The 26,606-nt window shown below is 44.9% G+C and overlaps 1 protein-coding gene across 1 annotated transcript in view; it reads right to left on the bottom strand.

Moving 5' to 3' along the window:
- Window positions 1-26,201, bottom strand: part of LOC147891944 (S-type anion channel SLAH2-like) — a 62,558-nt gene extending 36,357 nt beyond the window's left edge. Inside the window, exons 1-8 of the mRNA XM_087388542.1 lie at window positions 25,800-26,201; window positions 25,318-25,605; window positions 25,092-25,233; window positions 24,805-24,982; window positions 24,511-24,715; window positions 24,346-24,380; window positions 23,953-24,233; window positions 23,745-23,852 (exon numbers count right to left, since the gene is read on the bottom strand). Of these exons, the coding sequence (XP_087244668.1) occupies window positions 23,745-23,852; window positions 23,953-24,233; window positions 24,346-24,380; window positions 24,511-24,715; window positions 24,805-24,982; window positions 25,092-25,233; window positions 25,318-25,605; window positions 25,800-26,201 (1,639 nt within the window). The remainder of the gene's footprint in view (window positions 1-23,744; window positions 23,853-23,952; window positions 24,234-24,345; window positions 24,381-24,510; window positions 24,716-24,804; window positions 24,983-25,091; window positions 25,234-25,317; window positions 25,606-25,799) is intronic.
- Between the last annotated feature and the right edge of the window lie 405 nt (window positions 26,202-26,606).

Below are 26,606 nucleotides of genomic sequence, written 5' to 3'. Positions count from 1 at the left end.
TTTTGAGAGGCAATAGAATCCAAGGAATGGTTTATGCCATTCTAGAAAATAAAGCTTGAGAGGTGGTAGAACCACCCAAGGGAAAGAATGTCATTGGCTACAAATGGTTCTACAAGGTTAAGCATAAAGGCTATGGGATTTTAGAGAAGAATAAGGCAAGATTGATGGCAAAAAAATATACTCAACAAGAGGGCATTGACTATGAGGAGATGTTTGCACAGATCACAAGGATGAAGACAACCTGCCTTATTTTTTCTCTTGCTTGTAGTATGGGTTCCACTTAGATGGATGTCAACTCTCCACTAGAGGATATGATCAACAAGAGGGCATTTACTATGATGATATGTTTGCACCCATCATAAGGATAAAGAAAATTTTCCTTATTTTTTCTCTTGCTTGTAGTATGGGTTCCACTTAGACAAATGCCAACTCTCCATTACTTAATGGAGAACTATAAGAAGAGGTGTATATGCAACATCCAAAAGGATTTGTGAAAAAAGGATTTAAGGACTTAGTGTGAAAGCTAAAGAGTTCTTAATGAGGTCTCAAGCAATCTCCATTGGTATAATAATATTGATTCTTATTTCAAGCAACAAGGGTTCATGAGACTTGAACCTGACCATGGGTGTATTCTCTTAAAACCATTGCACTCTATGTGGATGACCTCATCACAACAACAACTCTGATAAAGGAGATGAAGATTAATCTTTGGAAACAGCTTGAAATGCACAATTTGGGATTCTTGCATCATATTTGGGGGGTTGAGATAGAAAGAATAGGGGAAGGAATATTTTTGACCCAAAGAAGGTACATTGCCTCCATGTTGGAGAAGTTTAGAATGTTGAATTCCATACCTTTAACTCTACCTAGTGAGATTAGGCACAACATGTAGAAGTTGGAAAGTGCATCATTTTCAAATATTATTGTATACCAACAAATGCTCATCTACTTGATGACATTCACACAATGTCATATTTTCTATGAAGTAGAGATTTTGACATAGTTCATTGGTAAAAGCCTCTCCTGGCTACATTGCTTCATACACCTTCAATAGATCCTTGGTTGTGAAATTATTGAAGGTTGAATATGCCTAGTTATGTGTGGCTTCTAGCATCAGATTCTACATGGCATGAGCAATTGCAGTGGCTGAATGTTAAGTGGATGGATTCAAACTGAGTACTTCTGACCTTTCAAAGAAAGAAGAAGAAGAAGAAGAAAAATATACGATGTAACTTAGTACGAAGAAGGTGTTAGTAGGGGTTAGAGTAAGTACCGACATATTGTCATGCTCCTCCTTAAGTCCCATATTTGATTTTAGTGGATGTGTATTGGATTCTCATTAGACTACGTATTGACATGCCGTGTTTGTAAGTCCAAAGTCATGCATAACATTTTGTAGAGAAAAAATATGAGTATCAATGACTACCACATGAAGGTGAAGAAGATTGCAGATGCACTTGCTTCCATTGGGTCGCCAATGGAAGATGATGATTTAGTTTCTATGACCTTGAATGGTCTAGGAAAGGATTATGCATAGTTCCAGACATCCATTGCCGTCCGTGAAAAATTTCATGATTTTGAGGAGTTGATTGCTCTTCTAATTTTTGAAGAGGAGAGAAATGGTGGTCCATCTTCTTCAGGAGGAACTTCAAAAGAAATTGTCTTCTACTCAAATGTTGGAAGAGGTAGAGGCAGAGGTAGAGTAGGCCGATCTGGAGGCCGTGGCAAAAATCAGAATATGCAGCAAATTCAAGAAAACTAGTCCTATGGAGGAGGACATGGTAACCTTAGAGGCAGGGGGAGCCAAAGAGGTCGTGGTGGATGGTAGAGAGGCCAAAATGCAAATAGCAATGTTGAATGCTACTACTGTGGTAAAATGGGTCATATGGCTAAAGATTGCTATAAAAAGCAAAATGACATTATGAATGGAAAATTGCAGCAAGGCAATTATGCATCCTCTAGTAGACAGGGTGATGACAGAAATGAGCATTTGTTTATGGTGCAGCACATGACCAATTCTGTGACAAGTGCTGAAGAAAGCAATGATGTGTGGTATGTTGACTCAGCTACATGAAACCACATGACAGGTCGTGCAGAATGGATGCAGGATGCAAGGAAAATGGAAAAACCAGGATTTGTGGAGACTGGTGATGATACTGCACATCCTATTGTGCAGATTGGTAAAATTCCTTTGTCTATGCAGGATGGGAAAAAGAAATACATGTTTGATGTATTTCATGTTCCGAACATCACCAAGAACCTGGTTTCTGTTGGTCAAATGGTTGAGTAGGGCTTGCAGGTCAGATTTAATCCTCATGGATGCTTTGTTGAGGATATGAAAAATAAAGGTCGCTTGATAGCAAAAGGGAAGAAGAAGGGCAGGATGTTTACGTTGGATGTGGACATGCCTGAATTGAGTGCAACAATGTTTGCACATGGGACCGGTGTAGTTGCAGATATTGATATCTGGCATAAACGCATTGTTCATGTTAATGTACAACGACTTAAATTAATGCAGGCCCAAAATATTGTTGCAGGATTGCCTAAGTTCAAGGTTGCAGAAATGCATAAGGTATGTGAAGCCTGTCAATTTGTAAAACATGCAAGGAAACCATTTCCTAGACATGTTCAAGAGAGTAAGAGACCATTGGAATTAATCCACTCTGATGTGTGTACTACTAAAGCTGCATCTATTGGAGGCTATCATTATTTTGTCACTTTTATTGATGACTACAGCAGAAAAGTTTGGGTGTATTTTATGAAAAAGAAAAGTGAAGTGCTTGGGCATTTCAAAGCTTTTAAAGCTATGGTTTAAAAAGAAACAGGCTTGCAAATAAAATGCCTAAGGTCAGATGGAGGGGGAGAGTACCTCTCGAATGAGTTTGCAAGGTTCCTGCAGGAGCATGGCATAAAGCAGCAATATTCATGCAGTCATACCCCACAACAAAATGGACTTGCAAAAAGGAAAAACAGGCATATTGGAGAGGTAGCTCATGCCATGCTCAATGAAAAAGACTTGCCAGATTTTTATTGGGGTGAAGCAGTTGCTATAGCAGTCTACATAATGAATAGGACTCCACTGCAGCAATACATGGCATGATGCCAGAGGAGAGGTATACTGGTAGGAAACCAGATATTTCTCATTTGAAAGTTTTTGGTTGCATTGCCTATGTTCATGTGCCAGATGAGTTGAGATCCAAGTGCATCTTTATTGGATATTCTCTGCAACAGAAAGGGTATAGATGCTATAATCCTTCTACTCGTAAGTTTACAGTGAGTAGAGATGTTTTTGATGAGATGAGAAGCTGATATAAACCAGTAAATGTGATTGATGATGTAGATGCACAAAATGGTAATGGTGCACATAATTCACAACAGCAATCACAAAATATTAGTGGACCTGTAGTGTCCTCTAGTAGTGGTTCACATACTTCACCATGGATAGGCAGATTGAGATCAGGAGAATCTCCTCAAAGCAATGCAGATAGTGGTATGGAAGTATCACGAAAAGGAAAAGAGAAAGTAGATCAGCCCATGGTTGATGTGAATGCAGGTCATTCTTATGTGGATGGTGAATCCAGTGGCTCAAAACAAAGCCTTGATGATGAGTTGGGTATCCCTTCTATTGTTACACCTGGAGTAAGGAAGACAAGGGATGTTTTGAGAGCACCTGGTAGTGAGACTATTTTATGCAGGTCTACCAAAGTCAAGTATCCTGTGGATAGGTTGAAATATGATGGATTTACAGCCATTCACTATGCCTATATGGTCAAAGTGATAACCCAATTCTTTTGAGCAAGCCATGGGAAAAGAAAAATGGGAGAAAGCCATGGATGAAAAAATGGATGCCTTGGAAGCAAATGCTACATGGGAATTGGTGCCTTTGCCTAAAGACAAGAATGTAATTGGTTGCAAGTGGGTTTATAAGGTGAAGCACAATGCAGATGGTTCTATGAGCAGATACAAGGCAAGATTAGTTGTCAAGGGGTATGCACAAACATATGGCATTCATTATGAAGAAACATTCAGTCCGGTTGCAAGGATGGCAATTGTAAGAGCAGTCATTGCTATGGCTGCATCAAAGGGATGGTCTTTACATCAGATGGATGTAAAGAATGCCTTCTTGCATGGTGATTTGCAAGAAGAGGTCTATATGGAGCAGCCACTAGGTTATGTGCATGACGTTCATCTTGAGTTTGTTTGCAGGTTGAAGAAAGCCTTGTATGGCTTGAAGCAAGCACCCAGAGCATGGTCTGACAAGATAGGACAGTATCTTGTCACTAGTGGTTTTCAGATTTCCACGGCAGATTTCTCACTTTATGTGAGAAAAACAGAGCAAGGTATTATGCTGCTTGTCATTTATGTTGATGATTTGATCACATAGTGATGAAGATATCCTTCATGTGAAAATGCTATTGAAGCAGAAGTTTGAGATGAAGGATTTGGGAGAGCTGTGTTACTTCTTGGGCATTGAGGTGATTAAATCCACAAGTGGGATATGGATTTTGCAGAGGCAGTATGGATTGGACATGCTGTCCAAATATGGGATGCCAGGCTGTAAGCCTATTTCAGTTCCTTTGAAGCAGAATGTGAAGTTGAGTTCAGATGCAGGTGAGCTTCTAGAAGACCCTACTATGTATAGATGCATAGTAGGAAGTTTGATTTATACGACTATTACCAGGCCAGATTTGAGCTATGTTGTTGGGTTGGTAAGTCAGTTTATGCAGGCTCCAAGGAAATCGCATTTGGATGTGGGTCGATGCATACTGAGGTATGTGAAGTCCACATTGCAGTATGGACTATTTTATGAGACTGGGGTTCAGATACAGTTGCATGGATACATTGATGTTGATTGGGCTGGTAGTATTTCTGATAGACGATCTACCAGTGGATATTTGTTTTCTTTTGGGAGTGTTGCAGTCACTTGGAGCAGCAAGAAAGAGCCTACAGTTGCCTTGTCGAGCATAGAGGCTGAATATAGGGGTGCAGCAATGGCTGCATGTGAGGCAGCTTGGTTGCATCAGCTGCTTTATGATATGCATTAGTCTACAGATGGGCCAGTTGTCATTTATTGTGACAACATGAGCAGTATACACTTGGCAAATAACCCAGTCTATCATGCTAGAACAAAGCACATTGAGGTGCATTACCACTATGTGCAGGAGAAGGTTCTAGTAGGTTTTATTAATCTAGTTTATGTCAGCACAGAGGATTAGGTAGCTGACATATTCACGAAGGCATTCAGCACAGAGAAGCTACGCAAGTTCAAAGACCTACTTGGTGTGCAAGAATTGGGATTGAGCTCGAGGAGGAGTGTTGAGATATCGAGCTCCTCGTGATATGCCAGGGTGACCATTGTGCATTTATGTCACTGACTTGTTAGCTGCAGATGCAGTTGGTACACCGCCCATGAGGATGATAGCTATCTTTATGTACTCTAGTTAGTGGCTTAGTTAGTATGCCACCTAGGTTAGCTGAGTTTGGTTTGAGACCCACATATAGGGTTCAGCTATTCCTTTTGTACTAAGGGAGAGAGTTCTTTTGGTTTTACACAACTAAGAAGAGGAAAACTGTTTTCAGCCTCCATCTTTGTGTGTATTCCCCCATTATGTATGTGAGAAAGCTACAAGTGAAACTCCTTACCTCTCTCCCATTCTCTTCACACTAGTCACATTTTTCTAAGATTCTAGATTTTCTGAGTTCTTCTAGGTCTCTATTGAGTTGGACCACCTTATCACCTTTTTCCATTTATTGGGCACCTCTTTCATCTCTTTCTTAACCTGAGCTACTTCCTTGCCTTTTTCTCTCCATTTCCCCTCCATGGGTGTATCTCTTCCATCTCTTTCTTGAGATAAGTGAGATCAATATTGGGGTTGGATGCAATGATAGTTGCCACCATGAAGAAGACTCTTATTCTAGCATGACACATGCGAGGCCATTTGTTTATGTCTCTTGAGGCTATCCATCTGGACAAGGGTCTCTCAGATATTTCTTTGAGTCATATGTGGTAGTTCCTTCAAATGTTTTCTGGTAATTGTTTACAAAAAACTTTACAAAATAATGCTATTGAGAGTGAGAGAGAGAGAGAGAAAGAGAGAGAGAGAGAGAGAGAGAGAGAGAGAGAGAGAGAGCAAGGGGGGGGGGGGAGGGGAGGGTGGGAGGGTGGGAGGGAGGGAGGGAGACTGATAGTTTATTCTTGTGTGGTTTTTACTCTCTCTTATTTGTTGGGACTAGGGAGAGGTGAGAGAGAGAGAGAGAGAGAGAGAGAGAGAGAGAGAAAAAGAGAGAGAGAAAGAATGCTTGAGGGTCAGAATGTAGTAGTGTACAAAATAATGTGATTTGGAGGGTTGACCAATATCCAACCCTCTAAATTGAATTCTTTTGTATAATCTTTTTGGGTAATTGTCTACACAAAACTTTACAAAATAATGCTATTGAGAGAGAGAGGGGGGGGGGGAGTGAGAGACGGAGGGAGGGTGACTGATAGTTTCTTCTTGTGTGTTTTTTACTCTCTTATATTGTTTGGACTAGGGGAAGGTGAGAGAGAGAGAGAGAGAGAGAGTAACAATACTAAGGTATTTGTTCACGGTATTAGAAAACACATAAGTCTTTTTGGAAGTATATTTCCATCCCTTGTCTATTACACCACTAGAGAGGGCATAAGTCCTCCAAAGTGCCTACTATCACATTGCATTAGAGAGAGCGAGAGCATAAGCCCTTCAAAGAGACTACTAATAGATAGAGATGTGAGAGAGGGTGAACTGAGAGGGAGAGAAGTGAGGGACAGAGAGAGAAATGAGAGAGGAAGAAGTGAGAGGGAGAGGTGTGTGTGTGTGTGTGTGTGAGAGAGAGAGAGAGAGAGAGAGATGGAACTGACACACACACACACACACACACACATAGAGAGAGAGAGAACTATGAGAGAGAGAGAGAGAGAGAGAGAGAAAGAACTGTGAGAGAGATAGAGAGAGAAAGAGAGAGAGAGAGAGAGAGAGAGAGAACTGAGAGAGAGAGAGAGAGATAGAGATAAACTGACAGAGAATTGACAGACAGAGAACTGAGAGAGAGAGAGAGAGAGAGAGACAACTGAGAGAGAGAGAGAGAGAGAGACTGATAGAGAACTGACAGACAGAGAATTGAGAGAGAGAGAGAGAGAGAGAGAGAGTGAGAGAGAGAAAGAGAACTGAGAGACAGACAGAGAACTGAGAGAGAGATAGAGAACTGAGAGATTGACAGTAATCTTGGCTGTGCATACCAATTATCAGTCACTTGATAGATTGTATGCGTTTTGGGCCAATGCATAATGGAGTCTAACTTATTTTTGTGAAGTTTCAAGGTGTTGATGGAGAGAGAGAGAGAGAGAGAGAGAGAGAGAGAGAGAGAGAGAGAGAGAGAGAGAGAGGGGGGAGGGGGGAAGGGGGATTGTATGTTTTGTGTTCTTAGAATGCATGTTGCATAAGAGTGGTTTAGAATGGCCAATTGGAAGGACTTTTTGGGCCACCTTATTCTGCATGAGCTCAGTGCCCCTAGAAGACCCTATAGATATTCTTCGACTTGCCCATAGAGAGATTCAAAGTTGCACATGTAGAACTAAGAGAGAGAGAGAGAGAGAGAGAGAGAGAGAGAGAGAGAGAGAGAGAGGCAGGGGGGAGAACTGAGAGAGAGAGAGAGAGAGAGAGAGAGAGAGAGAGAGAGAGAGAGAGAGAGAGAGAGAGAGGGAGGGAGGGAGAGAGATAGATAGATAGATAGAGAGAGAGAGAGAGATAGAGCTTGGCTGTTGTCTTTTCTATGCCCCTTTTCTACCTTGTTTGGCCCTAGCCTTGTTCAATGCTGTGCATGAGCTAGCAATAGATGACCTTAAAGAGGAACAACTTGCCCATGGCGAGATTCAAACTTGCACATGGATGATGCAAATCATTGTATTCCATGAAACCTCAAAAAATGTTTTTAATATGTATATGAACCCTTCAAAGAAGCTTTCTAGTCTTCCCTAGACATGATAGGCGGTGATATCTGATGATCTGAGAGAGAGAGAGAGAGAGAGAGAGAGAGAGAGAGAGAGAGAGGGAGGGAGGAAGGGAGGGAGGCAGGGAGGGAGGAGGGAGGGAGGGAGGGAGGGGGAGAGAGAGAGAGAGAGAGAGAGAGAGAGAGAGAGAGAGAGAGAGAGAGAGAGAGAGAGAGAGAGAGAGAGAGAGAGAGAGAGGACTTAGGACTTATGTTTTATGATCTCAGGTGCAGTTTAGCATTAATTACAATGGCAACGACAAATGCTACTGGCCTACTACTAGGAAGATGGACAGGGGTCCACCCATAGTAAATTTGGCAACATCTAGAGGACGGGATTCACATCCAAGAAAAGGAAAGTCAATGCATCTTCTCAAACAAGCAAAAAAGAGAAGATTTACACAGAAGGTCACTGTTCTAATGGAGATAAGAGGGGCCCAAAAAGCCATTGGACTGTGTATTCCCAAGGATCCTTTTCAAAGGCTTGTTAGGCAAGTTTGTGATGATATGAACTTTGTGGGCCTTGGATACTGGTGGCAAAGAACAACTATTTGGGCATTGCAAGTGGTTGGTGAGGACTTTTTGATGGAGTCTTTTTAGGATACATCTCTTCTTGTAGCCCACAGCCAATCATGTCAAAAAATATCACCACTTTAAAGATGGTTAGATGGAGATATGACAAACTCCCAAAGGCTATAGATATGACAATCTAAAGATGATAGACATTTTGCGTATACCACCTGCTCGAATGCGAAAACAAGATGAGGTGACTATAGAGGAAGTGACTCATGAATAAAAACAAGAGCAAAAACAGCCTTCGAGGAGGTGCAAAGGATAAAATATAAGGACACCAAGAGTCTTCGTACCTTGTCCACTAATCTAGATATTACAAAGCTAGAGCTACATGTTCTCGAGCATCTAAATACATTGTTGTTAACATCCACAGAGTACAGCTGCCGAATGCAGGGTAATCAATGATTAGAGGTGATCAGGCCGCATGATCTACTTCAATGGACAAGCCAGTGATTGCAAGCAATGTGCACACAGAAGGAGTATACCTCAAACTCATGGAGTTTTATCCCCAAATACCCATAGTCCACCCCAAAGTCCAAGGATTCCAGGCACAGGTTGTATGTTCCAGCTAACATTAAGACCAAAGATTGTAGGCAACGTGCACATTTCATGTCTACATCCACAAAAATAGCCATGCCAATGAAAGTAGCCATGAAAGGGATACAACTCAAACTCAGGGAGTTTGATCCCCAAATACTCCAAAGAAAAGCATTCCAGGCAACGTGCAGGGTTGCCATGGAGTGTCTCATGGAAGTTAAGCCTCACGACTCTAGGTTTTGAGCTGCATTCACGGGGTTCGAGTCCCAAATGGTTGAAGGCATGAGGGCACTTAGGGAGTTTGAGCCCCAAATCACCTAAGCCTAGGAGGTGTGAGGCTAACACAAGCGCTATTTGGGAACTGGTTAGGACCTCCTCCTAATTCCAGGTTTATCCCAAGCGCTTTAATATGGTTAACACAAGTGCTATTTCTGCCAGTTGGGAGATATGGAAAGAATAGTAATATGCCTTGGAACCCTATGGGCCCAAGAGCCTTTGGTTGTAAAGAGAAGGAGAGTGCTAAAAAGGAAAAAGGGTTGGCCCTCCCTTCAAAAGGTGACTTGTATTGGATGTTCTTTTGTTTCCATTGTAGTGCCCTTGTGTCTGCCACTCCATCCCCCTTCACTCTCCTCTTCCCTTCTCCTTCTCCTTTCCTTCTCCTTCTCCCTCCCTTCTCCCCGCTCTTCTCCCCTCTTCCCCTTCCTCCTTTCTCCCGTGGAGATACATTGCAACAACCCGGAGGCCACTTGAGTGACACTTACGGATGACTCGTGATATGCATTGCTCCCACAAGGAGTAGCTTGGAGTGGAGGCTCCATCGGCATATCTTCAACATCCCCACGACACGTGAGTCACTATGGAGACCCACAACATTTTTGGCACTACTGTCGGGGAGAAAAGGTATGCTTTTGCATTTGCACTTGTTTCCCTTTGATATCTACCCATTGCACAAGTCTTCAAGCTTAGCTTGGAGCTTGTTAGTGGAGTTGTAGGAGAAAAGGAAGGGAGGAAGTGAGAGTGAGGACGGAAAACTATTTTTTGTTGTTGGAAAGCCATTTGGGAGCATTTGAAGCTTGTCTTTGATGTTTTTTAGTGTTTCAAGTTGATGGGAACTTAGTGGGTGTGATTGCTAAGGAGTGTGTGAGGTCTAAACACCTCAAAAAACAACAAAAATGAGGATTCTTGCCAAATCTTGAAGTTGTTTTGTGTCTTAGAACTCACCCTTCATGAAATTTTGCATTTTGGCTTCCAAAAAGTGTTTTTTCTTCAAGTTTTTTTCATTGAGTAGGTAGATTAGGTAGTTTAGCATCCCTCCATCACAAAAAAACATGAACAGAAACTTCCAAGTCTCAAGAATCATCAAAAATCAGTCGGCGACATTGTGTTTTCCTATCCCGCCGAGTCGGCGCCATAGAGCTATACCGCCGACCAAATATCCCACCGACTGGTGCATGAGCCATATCCCGTCAGTCAAACCATGTTGACCCGGTGCCATAGAGCTATCCCACCAACCTAACTTCTGACCATGGCCTAACGCGCTGCCCCAATTTAATGCGTTAGAGTTACTATTTCGTCAACTTGATAGCCGTTGACCCGTGGCTTTAGGGCCATCCCACTGACTGTTGCTATCCTACTACTCTACCGTGGTAAACTCACTCCCATGCCCGTGGCCATAGTTGTATCCCTCTGATCATCTCTATCTTTACCACGCTACCCGTCGCTCTTCTTTATCATGTCACTCGTCATGATACGCTTATTCCGCCAATCGTCGCCATTTCGATCCCCATGCCCATCGTGATAACTGTACCGTCGACCGGCGCATTGGTAAGATCCCACAGATTTCCTATCTTGTCGCCTGTTGTCTTAACCACATCCCTACACCTATAGAAATAGCAGTTGCGGTTGTTCCCACCTACCGTGTGGCAAGATCTATCCCACCGATTGTCATGATACATCTATACCATCGCTCGGTATCATTTGCACTCCACCGCCTATCGGCTATACCCATATCCCACTGCCCAGTGCGATACCGGATCCCTCCGACCGTCATTATAGAGCTATCCCACCAACTGTCGTGATACCTCTGGGGAAGCCAAAGAATTAAAAAAGAATTCTAGAACCTCAGTTCAGCCTGAGTGTGCTCAGCTAGAGGCATCCCACATGCACTTGAGGTCCAGAAGGATTTTGCCAAAGGATCCCATGCCATAAGAGAATGCTTCGAGCTATGTTCAACCCACCCTCCGTCCTAGTTGGGAATACGAAAGCTCAATCCCAAGCCTCCATTCGTTAGTAGGTCCTCGACCAGAAACTCAATCTAGTTCTGACAAAATAGAGAGTTTGGAAGAAGTGATGCAAGACCTCTCGGGTCCAAGGGCATTGGATGCTCCATTCACAAGTGTAGCCTCTCCCAACTCTCATGCACCTTTGGTTGCATCTAGGCTTAGAGGTACGTTCACCAACATGTGTGGCCGCTTAGGCCGAACAGATTCAATAGACATGGAGAACCTCTTTGCTGCTCGCATGTCCGCTAGGAGGGAAGACCAGCAATAGCCAGCTCTCGAACCATAGACCGAGACGGAAACAACTTTCACCGATCCAAGACCCTCTGCCTATGCGAGACCTTCCAAGTGGGAAAACATGGATGATGAAGATCCATGGATGAGGGAGTTCCGAAGGCAAGACCCAAGCCGAGGGGATACTTGGAACTTCCAAATCGGAGTGCCTTATGAACCTTCAACAACCCCGCTGCCACCAGCCTTCATCAACTATGGGGCACCATAGTTTCCACCCTACCACCCATTGCATGGAACTAATATTCCCATGCCCTAGGACCCCCCTCCTCCAGGAGTCTGTCCCTTCCCATCTATATCGATTGCACCAATGAATGCAGGCCTTGGCACATCCGTTCCAATGCTAGTACTAGCAACTATGTTGGGACCACCACCTGGACCACGCTTAAGGTCAGCCCTCCACCACGTCAGGCCCATAGCAACACCACCTCCACTAGCCACTCAAATGGTGTTGATTGATGAGGCAATGCATATCTTGGTGAACGCCCTAGGAAGGGGGGAAACACCCCCTCCACCTACCCTAGTGTTTCTTGTAGGGATTGTGAATCCCTCGAGAAGCCATCCCATAGGCATCTCCAAGCTAATGACCAAGTTCCTTAGAGAATGAGACCCAGTCTCCCATGTGGAACGCTTTGAACAGATTTTTGAAGCCTTTGGAGAGATGGCCAATGTCTTTGGCCTCAACTTGGATGGCAAAGCAAGCCAATGGTATAGGGCTCTCACCCTAGAAGAAAAGATCAACTTAGAGACATTGAGAAAGGCCTTTATTGTGGGGTTCACCCCCAGCAGCCATAGATGGAGCCCGATCAACCAATTGTATGGTGTAAAGCAGAACAATAAGGAATCCCTAATGGATTACATTGCCAGGATCAAGCACCTCAATGCCCGCTATGAACCGTACAAGCGGATGAGTGACGAACGATTGTTTCCTTATCAAATTGGCAGACCCAAAGCTACACGACCACCTCATGGTGATGAACCCTACCTCCTTTGATCTATGCAGCAAGGTGGCCATCCATATATGTGACAACATGATGGACAAGGTGAATTTGGATAAAGCCCCAGCTCCCTCAAAAATAGCTCCATCGGTTAGGTCCTCGAGTATAGAGTCGATCAAGAAGGAGGCTAATGAACCCAAAGGCTTGGATATGAGCGAGCTAGCCTCCAATCTGTTGGATCAGCTAGGCCAGCAGTGGAGGACAGGGACCTCCAAGGAGGTGCCAAGCAACCTCCACTTGTTTCCATGGAGAGACAATGTCTGGTGTGGGGCATGCAATGGCAACCACCCCTCCAATGAGTGCTTGTGCCTAAGGGAGGGAACTGTGAGGGTAAAATCAAATCTTCATTGGCTGTCTACGTAGGTACCATGACTGCTCACCACGAGCTCTCCTCCACCTAAGGAAACATGGCAAGTAGGGTAACCACCCCCATCGGCACTATAAGCGCAATTGAAGAGCCCCCTTTGGGTCCCAAATCCCCTATATCCAAAGGCAAGGCTAAGGCCAAAAGGACCACTGCTCTGATAGATCTTATACCAATAGGCCAAAAGGTCTCGGGAGGATGGTTGTTCTCAAGGGTATGACGGCCCAGCCCCGATCAAGGAGGTAAACCTAGCCCCAGAAAGGCAGGACCCACAACCTGCATTCGTCATCGATGACCTCACCCCCAACGAAGAGAATGCCTGAATAGCTCTCCTCTAGGAGTACAAGGACTACCTGGCCTGGAAGTACACTGACATGAAAGGGGTGCCTTCCGTAGTAGTGCAGCACACAATCCCCATTGCGGATGACGCCAGGCCAGTATGGCAATGCCCCTACCCTATGAATCCTAAATACACACTCAGTGTGAGGGAATAAATCCAGAAACTCATAGATGCAAGATTCATCTATGAGATTGAACATACGTACTGGGTATCACCCATCGTGATAGTCCTAAAGAAAAATGGAAAAATTAGAGTATGCATGGATTTGAAAAAGGTTCATGCTACCACGAGACCACTACCCCTTGCCATTCACCGAATATGTTCTAGAAAGGGTAGCTAGAAAGGAAGCGTATAGCTTCCTAGATGGATTTTCAGGTTACAACCAAGTGTCAATCGCCCCACAAGATCAACATAAGACCACCTTTGCAACCGAATGGGGTGTATATGCAGCCAGGGTGATGATATTCCGATTAACCAATGCCCTTGCTACCTTCCAATGGATGATGATCGCGGTATTCAAGGAGTATCTAAGAGACTTTGTGGAAGTCTTCTTAGACGACATCTGCATGAACTCAAAGTGGGATGACCACTTGAAGTACCTCAGGCTCATCCTCGAGAAATGCCGCTTATACCGCATATCTCTCAATCCTCTTAAGTGCCAGTTCTAGGTCAAACATGGTGTCATCCTGGGCCACATAATTCCAATTAACCAATGCCCTTGCTACCTTCCAACAGATGATGATCGCGGTATTCAAGGAGTATCTAAGAGACTTCATGGAAGTCTTCTTAGATGACATCTGTGTGAACTCGAAGTGGGATGACCACCTGAAGTACCTCAGGCTCATCCTCGAGAAATGCCGCTTGTACCACATATCCCTCAATCCTCTTAAGTGCAAGTTCTAGGTCAAACATGGTGTCATCCTGGGCTACATAGTGTCCTGGAATGGAATCTCTATGGACCATAATAAAATCAAACTCATCTTGGAGTTACTGCGCCCCACCAATGCCAAGGGAGTCCAACAATTTACTGGCCACATGGGCTATTACCGGAGATTCATCTTGTTCTATGCAAACATAGCACGCCCAGTATACAAACTGCTAGTATCCTTTGAGTGGACCGAGGAATGCCAAACATATTTTGAAACCCTCAAATAGCTCTAGCCACTGCACCAATGTTGAGGTCACTCGAATCGAATTTAATATTCCATGTCCATATTGATGCCTCCAACTTTGACATAGGTGTTAGCCCAAATTGGGAGCACAATTTAGATTACCCGGTATACTTTGTGAGCCGCCAACTAAACAAGGCCAAGGTTAACTACACTACCACCAAGAGGGAAGGTCTTGCCATGGTCTATGCAGTAAAGAAGTCCATGCACTACTTGTTGGCTAACAAGTTTGTCTTCTTCGTGGACCATCAAGCATTTCTATACTTGGTCAACAAACCTTGCATGATGGGACACATCACTAGGTGGATGCTGATCCTTCTAGAATTTGACTTCACAGTCGTTGTACGTAAAGGCAAACCCATGTCTTGGCCGACCACCTATTGAGGATCTCAAATGGTGATGCCCCAATGGGAGTAGAAGATGATCTCCTCGACGCTTCTCTCTTCTTCCTCGACATTATTCCCAAATGGGCCGCTGAAATCGGCCACTACTTGGCCAACGGATCACCCCCTAGTCCAGGCCCTTAAGAAGGATAGAGCCCGCAAACTCGTTAAAGATGTAGCACCATATCAGCTGATAAGCAGGCCAACTATACCACATGGGCAAGGATGGCATCCTGTGAAGATGTGTGTGCAAACACGAATACATTGATGTGCTTGAAGAATCCCACTCAAGAATCACAGGAGGTCATTTTGCCGCTGATGTTACAGCACGTAAAGTGTTGCAAGCTGGTCTTTGGTGGACAACACTCTTCAGAGACGTGGCCCAATTCATCAAACGATGCGACCCCTGCTAGCATATCCAAATCCCACACAAGGCAAACATGATGCCCCTGACCAGAATCCTGGCCAACCAACCCTTTGAAAAATGGGGCATTGATTTCATTAACAAATAAGGGTACCAGGGCCAGATACATCATCTTGGTCCCACTGATTACTTCACCAAGTGGGTAGAAGGAAGAGCCACGGTGAAGGCTGATGTGAGTTCCACCACCAAATTCTTATATGAACGAGTCATTACGCAGTTTGGATGTCCGTTGGAGTTAGTCAGTGATCGAGGAACTCACTTCCTCAATGAAACGATAGCAATCTGGACTAGTGATTTTATGATCATACATAGGAAGTCAATGCCATACTACCCTAGGGCAAATGGCTTGGACAAGAGCTCCAACAAAACATGTTGTAAGATTATCACATGTACAGTAGTAGAAGCCAGTTGTACCAACTGGGAGCATAAGCTCATAGCAGCGTTATGGGCCTACAAGACCTCCTACAAAGTGGCCACGCATTGTAGCCCCTTCAGGTTAGCCTTCAAAGTGGAGGCAATAATGCCAATGGAGTATGTAGTGCCTAGCCTCTGTCTTGCCATGAAGGAAAGACTCACAAAAAATGCGCTAGCAGAATGGCTAGTCAACATCGAAAAGTTAGAAGAGACAAGGTTGCGTGCAGCCTACTCTCTCCGAGTAGAAAAGGTTCGACGTAAAAAGTGGTTCAACTGCAACCTCAAGAACAGGGACCTGGTAGAAGGATATTTGGCACTCCTATATAGCGTCTGTAATAGTAAACGCAAGCTTAAGTACCGAGGTATGGGTCCTTATCGTGTAGTTGAGATCACTCCCCAAGGGTCGTGCCAAATAGCCACCCTTGATGGGATAAAAATGGATGGCTACCTTAATGGGAGCAAATTAAAAAGATACTACGGGCCACTCACTCTCTCCACCCTTCAAGCTATGCATAGAGAAAAAGAACTCAAGGCCGAGGTGGCTAGGATGAAATGCCAGGCATCAAGGAAGCCAGAATCTATAATGCTAACTCCGATAGCATAGGCAAATGACACTACTTACTTAAGGCAATGATTGAACAGGTGCAACTAATGAATGAGCCAATGGTAGAGCTAGCCAGGTTGCTTGTTCAAATATAGGTCCACGCATGCACGTCAAAGCACTCATGGATCCAGGAGCGAGCCACAACTTCCTCTCCCGAGAGGTATGGGAAACGCTATAGGTACCCTAACCCTCACCATCGCTTCAATAAGAGCTATAAATGGCCAACTCCTACAAACTTTGGGTTTTGTGAATTTAAGTTGAACGGTTGTTTGCCAAGTAGTTGGATATACGATTTTATGTTCTCTCCACAGAAGCAACCGAAGAACAGATTATACTAGGAAGAACTTGGTGCTACGCCATAAATTGTCAAATCGACTGGCATGCCTGGACTGCTTCGCTCACCAATGGTGGCCAAACGGTGGTAGTTCCACTGTGTGGACCAAGCCCCGCTTCTTCAGTTTCTCCCTCACCGATCCACGAGAATGAAGCTACACAATAGGACGGATCGGAAGCCCCAACACCCACTAGCACCCCACCTAAGGTCCCAGCTCAAAAGGGGAAGAAAGCTAGCTGCAGTGGTAAACCGATGCCCTTGCCTACTCAACTGATGCCACCATCCTCCACCCAAGAAATCCGTGAGCTGCCAAGTACAAGATGCTATCCTATGTGCCCAATGTCACTTTGATCGGACCCAACTCCTAGAGAACATTAAAGCAGCAACAACGAACGCTCTAGTCGCCCCAAGGAAGCCTCTTTTGAACCCATTCGTTACAAGAAGAAAGCCACACCATCCATTACAAGAAGAAATCCAAACCGCCCTCCTGCGCCCCCACCTCATCCACCGCCACACACCGCCAACAGCTTGATCAACACCAACTGCTTGGGCAGCCAAGGCAAGAAAGTCGCCTGGGTCCCAAAGTCGACAGTGCAAACCCTGAAGGTGTCGAAGGCAGCACCACAAGAACCTGTGTCTCCCTAGGATACAACACCACAAGAACTTGCTAGATGAACCAAACGAAGCAGGCCATCCCCAAGGTACTAAATATGCACTAGTACCATGGATGGTCCAACTCAACAGAAGTATCACCACAACCAGTCAAGGGACCCCACAGGTACCGATCCCTCCCCCACAAAGAGTTACACAAGAACCTCTAGGGATGAACACTCGAAAGTAATGGTGAGCATACCCCCTCCGATGGTACCGTCCTACTCACAAAAGCAAGGGTCGGCACCACGGGCGGACTCACAAAAACTTGCTTCTCCCAAGAAGACGGACCATGCCGCAAATAAAGTTTGGCACAAATGTGCCCCTAGAATCCAAGGTAAAAAAAAAGCTAGACACTTACTCTACATGGCTCCTTACATGCTATGTCGCAATACGGTGTCTGCCTACATCGCATTCATCATAATCATCGATTCTAGGTCTAGGTGAGTCAGTACGATAGGCATCTCACCCGATACACCCGCAGCCCACTAGTCCCTACTGAACACACCACATGCTCATACATAGTCAACACCAAGTGATTAGGATCCATTTTTGCATTTGTTCATAATCTTGCACATGCTAACCTCACAATCACGCCCACACCACACAAGTGCACTCTACTCACTCACTCTTTTCCCCCCCACATGCCACTCTTTTTCCCCCACACACCACTGTCTCTTTCTTTTACACTGTTACATAGTCAGTATCCTACCGATCATCGCTAAAGAGGTGTCTTGCCGACTGTCACGATCCCAACATGCCGTCGATCATCGCCATAGAGGTATCCCACCGACCGTCGCAATCCCATCATCCCGTCGATTGTCGCCATAGAGGTATCCCACTGCCTGTCGTGATTCCAACATTCCATTGGTTGATGCCAAGGAAAGACACCGTCAACCATAGCCATTCCAGATCGCACCGCCAGTCATCATCTCATATCTTGCCAATCGAATCTCGCCACCCCTCACCATCGGTTTACCACATTGACTGCCGCTATCTATTTACACCACCGACTGTTGCCATACTCATATCCTACCAATCGAGGGGATGGGAAATCTATATAAATAGGCTTATCCCATCGGGTCATCGCCATAGCAGTTGCCCCCAAACTCTTGCAAAATTTGCCCAGAATTCTAACAGTTTCCTGCCCCCTTTCACTACAATCTGAACAGCCTGTTTATGTCCTCCTGCTATTCCTCATCCACCAACTCCCTCATCACTCAATTGCCATCCTTGTTTTTGATGGATCCCGAACAAGCGTTCTTTGAGTTCGAAACAAACCTGGGACTCCACCCTCACCCTATCCTAGAGGCCACTGGTCCATCGGACTCCCAAAGCTTTCCATCTGCCACAATCCACATGCCTTCCAAGATCCCCTTGGAAGACTTGCAAGGCGAAGAGAAATCCACTAGGCAGGCCACTTGGGAGGATCCGACCGTGGCAGGCATGCCCCCTTGAGGTCAAGAAAGCGCACCCTGGTGCCAATAGCAGGCGAGTACAAGGTCGTGCGCTCCCAAGCACACTCACCACTTGGAGAAGCATGGCTACAAGGACTGGACGCTTGCATTATACACTCGCGCTTCACATATGAGGGCCATGACTACACCCTCACTACCATACAGCAGCAGCATACGTAGCACTCCAAGACCCAACAGTGGTGAGAAGGCACTCAGATTTGCAGGCTTGAGTAGAGTGGCCGCCCCTCTCCCGTGCCACCTAGACATGACGTTGCTGGCAGAATTCCTCAAGGCGTACAACAGCAACACCAACATTGGCATCCTACGAGATGCAACAGGCAATCCCCACTAGTACCAAATCAATCAGGACATGGTATGGGCAACCTTCAACCTATCCGTGGTCAGTGAAAATTACTCCAAAAAGAAAAAGCTCGACGCCCTCAAAACAGTCTGTCACTATGACCGCCACAAGTGCAAGGGTTGCCTCCAGTTCACAGCCATCCACAAGCTCGAGGTGGAGCGATCAGCAAGAGCCTTTCAATGGCTCACTCAAGTCAAGCACATAGACCATCATCAGTCTGTCGTGCCAAATATCCTGCTGCGCATGGTAGAGCTACAGGAGACCAACTGGGCTGACTACTTCTGCAGCCAAATGAGAGACGACCTCGGCACCCATAGTGATGTTATCGGCCATTAGGGGAGAATTCGGGTCTCAAAAGGGCCTCATAAGGAATGGATTAAGAAATGGATTAGTCCTAATGAAAGGGCCAAGGTAGGTCCCAAAAAGTCCTAACCCCCCCTCACCTAGGTGGGTTAAGCCCAAAAGTGACCCCACCTCTTACACCTCTTACACAACTCTTACTCTTAGGTGGGAACCAAAAAATTCAAATTTTGAATTCCCTCTCTCCTCTCTCCTCCCTCCCTCCCTCCCCCTCCTCGCTCCCCCTCCCTCACTCCCCCTCCTCACTCCCTCCTCCCCCTCCCTCCTCTTCCCCCTCGCTCCCTCCCTCCTCCCGCTCCCCTCTCCTCCCCTCCCCCTCCCCTCTCCTCCCCTCCCCCTCCCCCTCCTCACTCCCTCCTCCCCCTTCCTCCTCCTCCCCCTCCCTCCCTCCCTCCTCCATGCCTTCTCCTCCTGCCCTCCCCCTCCCTCCCTCCTCCACGCCTGCTCCTCCTCCCCTCCCCCTCCCCCTCCCTCCTCCTCCACCGCTGCTCCTCCTCCCCCCTCCCTCTTGCTCCTCCCTCCTCCCTCCCTCCTCCTCCATGCCTACTCCTCCTCACCCTCCACACCTGTTGGTTTGCCCCCCTTTCCTCCTCTTCAACTATTGCTAACTATTGGTCCTCCCTCCCCCATCCCTCCTCCTCCTCGCCCTCCCTCTTCTTGCATGCTGCTCCTTCAAGCCTGCATCTCCACACCTTCTCCTTTTTTACACTCCTTTAGTCATGGCACCATTTGAGGACGCCTCCAACAAGTACCAGGTTCACTTAGAGTTGGAGGCTGTGTATGCAAGCACACGTAGTCTAGGATTGAGGGGAGCTTCCAAAATCCACAGTCTTCATTCGTAAGGAAAGAAGCATCTTGACCTTTAATTAGAAGGATCCTTGTATCCTTTAGATCCTACCAACCAAAAGAGCCCTCCTTTCCATACAATACATGAGCTAGTTTGGTTTGTTGGAAATGGACATGCGTGGTTGCTTGGTTATTGCAATCGGTTAAACAATGCTCAGTCAATGGCTATGCAAGCAAGCGAGATGCGCAAAGCCCAAGCAGAGATGCTAGCACATTTAGGAAATAGCACCATTGTTGCAATGCATAACTCTATGCAGGATCTTCAAAGGAAGAACCAAGATCTTCATGATAAAGACAAAGCATTGGACTTGGAGCGACATAAATTAGAAGAGTCACTCTATAAGCTAGCTGAGTCCCAAAAAGGCTTGGAAAGATCTATATATAATCAAGTTCGATGAGCCGTAGAGAAGGAACGAGAGAAGGCAGAAGAACGAGAGCAAAAGATGAAAGAAACACCTTTGGGATTGAAGGAGAGGAAAAGAAGGTACTTACATAACATGGATGCATTGGTACCCACTAGTGGTGCTAGAAAGAGGAGAGTCCGGGCTACAAGGTTGGTTATCAAATGTTCCAATGAGATTACACTCTTTTGTGCTACACTGTTTGTGACTAAGTTTTTATTGTGTTCTTCTTTAGGAACTTCATGGAAGATGTGATGGGAAGAACGGACGGGGATGATATTGACTGTTCATATGCTCTAGCTAGTTTATTGAAATCAAGCAATGTCATTGGGATACTAAGGGACCCAAGACAAAAGCACCTACGTGTGCAAGTTGTTGAAGAGGTGATGAAGGACTTCAAGGATATTGTGGATGCAAAGGAGATGCTTGCAGCTTGTGATACTGCCGGTGTAAGTCGTGAAGCTTACACATCTATTTTCAAAATTTTCAAGTCTGCTATTTTGGGAAAGTATAAGAAGCCTACAGTGCCCCTACCCACACCTTGGTCTATGAGACATGCACCGTGAGAAACAAACCAATGTGCAAGAGAAATGCTTGGAGGGTACCAGACATTCTCTACACTATCGCATTATTGTGTATTTTCCATTTCTATGATTGTAGTAACTAATCATTTTAATGTAAGTTTTGAATTCTGTCAATCCTGAAGGAATTTCACCGTCGCACAGAAGGGAAAAGGGTCTGGCATGTCACCAGGATCCCAGAAAGCCCAAAACCCACCACGGTGCAAATTTGGGCATTTTGGCAAGTCCAAAATGCCCAAATTCGTGCCATGGTGGGTTTTGGGCTTTCTGAGGTCTTGGCGACATCTCGAACACTTTTCCCTTCTGCGTGACGATGAAATACCTTCAGGATTTGACATAAATGAACTTTCGATACCCAGAATTGGTGAAAATGATACTAAATTGGCTAGAAATGTATTAAATTAACACAATTAAAATGATGGAGAAAATATATCATCAACGACTTAAACAAAATACAATGGAATTCATGATGAGCAATGATAACTTAAAACAAATAATAAAGACATGTAGTCATGTATCCTCAGGATAATCACATAACTGGCGATTGAGCTGAACCAGCCTACGGTTGCATGATGTTACAACCATCAGGTTTAGGACAATCACATTTAGTCCAACCTTTAGTCCAAGCTTGGTTTAAGAAATGAAAAAGGTAAACTATCCCAAAGCTCAATCACAAACAACCACCGGGCTGGTTTAGGCACCACTGACCTGCATTGTATCTAGCATGTGTATGATGTGCCCCTCAAACACCTTGCATCCATCCGCTTCTTACAAATGTCCTTTCTATTTGGAGAAACTCTCGTATTTTTATGCCAAAACGTCGTCAATGTAGCAATGATTTCTACACTTAGGCTGTCTCTCCCTTACTTGTGTTTTGTTGAAGCCCACATACTTCTTAGATTGGGATGATCATGCATTGCTTCTGCTCTACGTTCAACCACTTGAGCCATGTTGGTCCTTTTGATTGACAACATCTTTGACATTGTGCACCCAAGCCATTTCTCCTTTGTTTTAGGGGACACCAACATAGCTAATGTCGCCCTCTTTGGAGATAGTTGATCTAAGATGTGCACCCCTTTCACTTTCTGTAGGCCATTTCTCAAGTTAGAGAGCATCGCCTCTTGGGCATGCATCTCCCTAGGTGTTGGTAGGGTTGTTACTCTACAAACTTTAGGGTGCATGCTAAAGCTTGTGAAGACTCGAGACTGGTAATCACCTGAATGGCTTGATGAGGGACTTTAAAATTTTGGTCTCAATTATATAACTGATGTGTGCATATTGCCATTAATATCCTTATATTTACTTCAATCTAGAATGTAGGGCCTACATGCCTCAATAGAGTAGTTCAAGCCTCCGAAATTTTTGTTACAACATTATGTGGCTTCAATATTTGCACATGACTAACTCTATCTCATCCACAAAGAGAAGCTTGTAAATTTTGGCATAAATATTTATGTCTGCAATATGGTGATAGTAATATCCTTATATCTTAGGTTGATCTCAAGTAAGGCTACATGTAAAAATTGGGCCTCTGGATTCAAGTATAATAAGATTGGGAATCAAGATTTTGACCCCTCCATATGAGCTTGCAACATTTGGAACAATTTAGACCACTTATGTTACACTTGCATGGAGAAAATAACATCCATGTATTTTGGCTCAATTTAATGTGCACTAAAGCAATTAATCTAAATTTTGGGAATCCCTCAATGACGTTTTCCATAAGAAAGCCATGTTTTATATTTGTGTTATCTTTTATATGTCAAAGCTAATATCTACATTAAAAAAAACATTTATGTATAAGAAATGTGTGTATTTATTGACTAGCCATTTGTTTTCCTAGATTGACAAGAAGCTTTTCCTATATAGTAAATGTGATAATACCCCTTTAATTTTCTTGGATGAAAGAACTTTTGCTATGTAAGGAATGTAATTAAACATGCCACTCGTTTAATTCCCTAGGTGACCACCTCTTTTCCTAGATAGAGATATAACTTTTTATCAAGAGAATGTGATTTCCTGGGTACCACACTAATCTAATTTCCTAGGTACCACACTCATCTAATTTCCTAGGTGACCACCTCTTTTCCTAGATAGAGGCTGCATTTAATGTAGAGAATGAGATTGCCTAGATAGACATACCAAAATGCATACTTCTATCTAAGAAATTTCTCACTTTTTCCTAGTTTGTGAGGTTTTCCCTACATCGAGAACAATTATATGCATGATATGAAGATCTGAAATATAAGAGGATGGTAGATACTAAAGGCTTCTCTCTGCCAAGTTACTTGGTGAATCAAGACCATGAGAGCTTTGGATGTTTCCTTGATTGGCATCTTGAAAGAATGCAGAGTCCAAAGATCTGAGATATACAGGAAACAGAGGAGAATGGTAGATGCTGCAGAAGAACGCTGCTTCTCTGCCAACTTGGTGAATCAAGAACAATACGATCACAGCTGTGGATGTTCGCTTGATTGCCATCTTCAAAGAATGTAGGTGAATCAAGAACAATATGACAGCCGTGGATGTTTGCTTGATTGCCATCTTCAAAGAATGCAGTGTCCAAAAATCTGAGATATACAGGAGGAGGAGGAGGATCGACGTTCGTTTTCCCTTCGCGGATTGTTGCCATCTTCCAGCGATAGCACCAGGTTGTTTGGGAACAGATTTCCTGTGTAAGCATTGATCATGGTGGCTATCAGCACCACCAACAAAGCTGCATTCGATACCGCTACCAACAGGAACGCCAGAGCTCTCGATATCGACCAGCCAGATGTGCTGCCATCGCCCTGGGCATACGCCAGTGATGCCATGGCAGCAGCCGCGCTTGGGAATGTGTATGCCCACCAGGAAAAGGAGAACCTGCCAGGATCAGAACATGGTTTGGTGAGTTACTTTTGGTTCGTGGTGCAGCTATGTTTGCTTGGTTTAATGTTGCACACAGAGAGAGAATTCGCATCGATCAACGACGCACCTGACTCCGTTTATCATCGTGTACGCTCTTGAAGCCTGCATATTGGACGAGACAATTGTCACAGTTATGAGCTTCCAACATATATATATATAATGCACCGAACATCAGAAGTTAAACTCGTCAAAAGATATAGCGCAAAAGGCTGCATCTACTGCATCTGTATACCAGTACAAGATACATGGAAAGGCCTGAAAACATCAAGAATTTCGACAAATTGTCTACTGTGCCAACTATGTCGTTCCAAGCCAGGGATGCTGCGCTTGGGGGTGCGACGAACAGAAAAAGAACGGGATAAAGATCAGGATTGATTATGTCCGTCGAAGACAATCGGGCATATATTGTCGTCAACACAATTAGCTGGTGAATAATCCTGTCAAGAGACGGTTCAGAAAGCATATCGAAAGGCATAAAAAACATATGGTAGCTAGGCGTTCGTAATTTTGAGTAGAAACGACTCACCCCATGGAAAACAGGAAGAAGGCAAAGTCTTTAGAGCCTGCCAAGCTCAGCGCGGATGCTCCGACAAAATTTCCGACAACGGAGATTTGCGTGGTAGGATTAGCGGTTTCGCTCAGCCTACGCTTCCCTCCGATAATCCAGCATCCGTAAAAGTGCAGCTCCAGAAGAAGCAACGGGACTACAATCGGGACTCGGAAAAGAACCGAATCGAAGCGTTCACTATCGAAACCAAGGCGGAATCGGTGCGATCGAGAAAGAATTGTTGCAGGTTTGAGGGACGGAATTACTTGCAAATGCAAAAGCTTCGGCAAGGCTTACTGGAGGATCCCGCACGAAGACAGGGGTTCCAAGCAGGAGGAAGAGTGCTGCAAGGAAAGGTCCGGCGAAGAAGTTGGAGCGCAACGGATGGTTGAATTCTCGCATGACTTCCTGCACAAAATCAGCATGAATTCGTCTTGCTCCCGAGTAAATCGTGCGTTGATTTGACACAGTAGTATCCATTCCGTCGATTACCTTGGGCCAGCAAAGGAATTTCAGGGCGTAGATGATTATGCTGCACAGCAAAGTGAGGATCCCTGCGCACCAAAACAGGGCTCCAACTTCCGGCGGTATGTGTAGAAATCGAGCAGATGCGTTTCGATTGATTTCTCTCCATACCATGGATTGGCTGCTGATGCCCATCGCCACCGCGAATGCGCTCACCGGAAAGCGCAGCAGAAACGGTAGCAACTCCTCATGATCATCCGAAGCTCCACGGTTGTGAATCTGCGGCGGACTCACAGCTGTTCGATCAAATATCACCTTTGGCACAAAGTTTTCGAGAATTACACGACATGGACTCATCGACAAGCGTTACAAATCTTTGAGTAGTGACAACGAACGGAAAGATTGTCCCAGCTAGATTGCATTGTCTTTCGAGCAGAAAGATTGTCGCAGCTTAATTGCATTCATGACTTTCGTTAAAAGATAAATGCAGGAGAGCATGGACAATATACCATTTTAGATGCTTCCATCTCTATGTCGACATTGAGATCCTGTACTACTGACCGGAAATCGGAGTGGCTCACACGGCTGCAATCGAAGTACGTCCCGGCCATTGATAGCTTGTCCCACGACTGCTCGACGTCGGCCATCGCCGGCGCGTGCTCTGACGATGTGGAGCATAACATAATTTCGTCGGGATCAGCAGCCATCTCTTCTTCAAAGCCATATTGATCGACAGATTCCTGCTGCTGCGCCCGCCGCTGATCATTCCTTTCATTTTCATCTTCGTTCATGCAGAACCGCGTCGATTTCTCGGAGGAAGAGGCGGGCGATATCATATCGGAATGGTGCAAATTAGCTGGGGAGCACCTGAAGGTGGACGTAGCTTTGATCTGGATCGGAAGATCGGCCATGTTGATAAATCGCTGCAAACATCTGCTGATCTCTGCATAAAACAAAGACTGTCTCTCTGCACCTCATTTCCTAGTTTGAGCTGTTCTCCTTTTTGAAATCCGACAGATTGCACCTCATTTCCTAGTTTGAGCTATTCTCCTTTTTGAAATCTGTAAGATTTCGAAATTTTCCTCTCTTTCTTTCACCAGTATGCAGAATCCGTTTGGCAACAGAATCAAACTCACTCTCTCTGCTAATTCTTACAGTTTCTCATATCATCTTTTGCTCCTCCGTAAGCATCGAAATCTTTCTGCCTTTCATGTTTCACCATGTCCTTGTCTGATCTCTTCCTGCGTTAGAATCGCAGGTGCTGTGTAAGCTTCACCTTGCTGCATGCAAAACAGCAGTCCTGGAATATTCGTCAA

This window comes from Dipteris shenzhenensis, chromosome 17 (genome assembly GCF_047967505.1).
Source record: "Dipteris shenzhenensis isolate YYH24624 ecotype China chromosome 17, Dip_SZ_1.0, whole genome shotgun sequence".
NCBI lineage: Eukaryota > Viridiplantae > Streptophyta > Polypodiopsida > Gleicheniales > Dipteridaceae > Dipteris > Dipteris shenzhenensis.
This window is presented reverse-complemented; position numbering and strand designations above follow the sequence as displayed.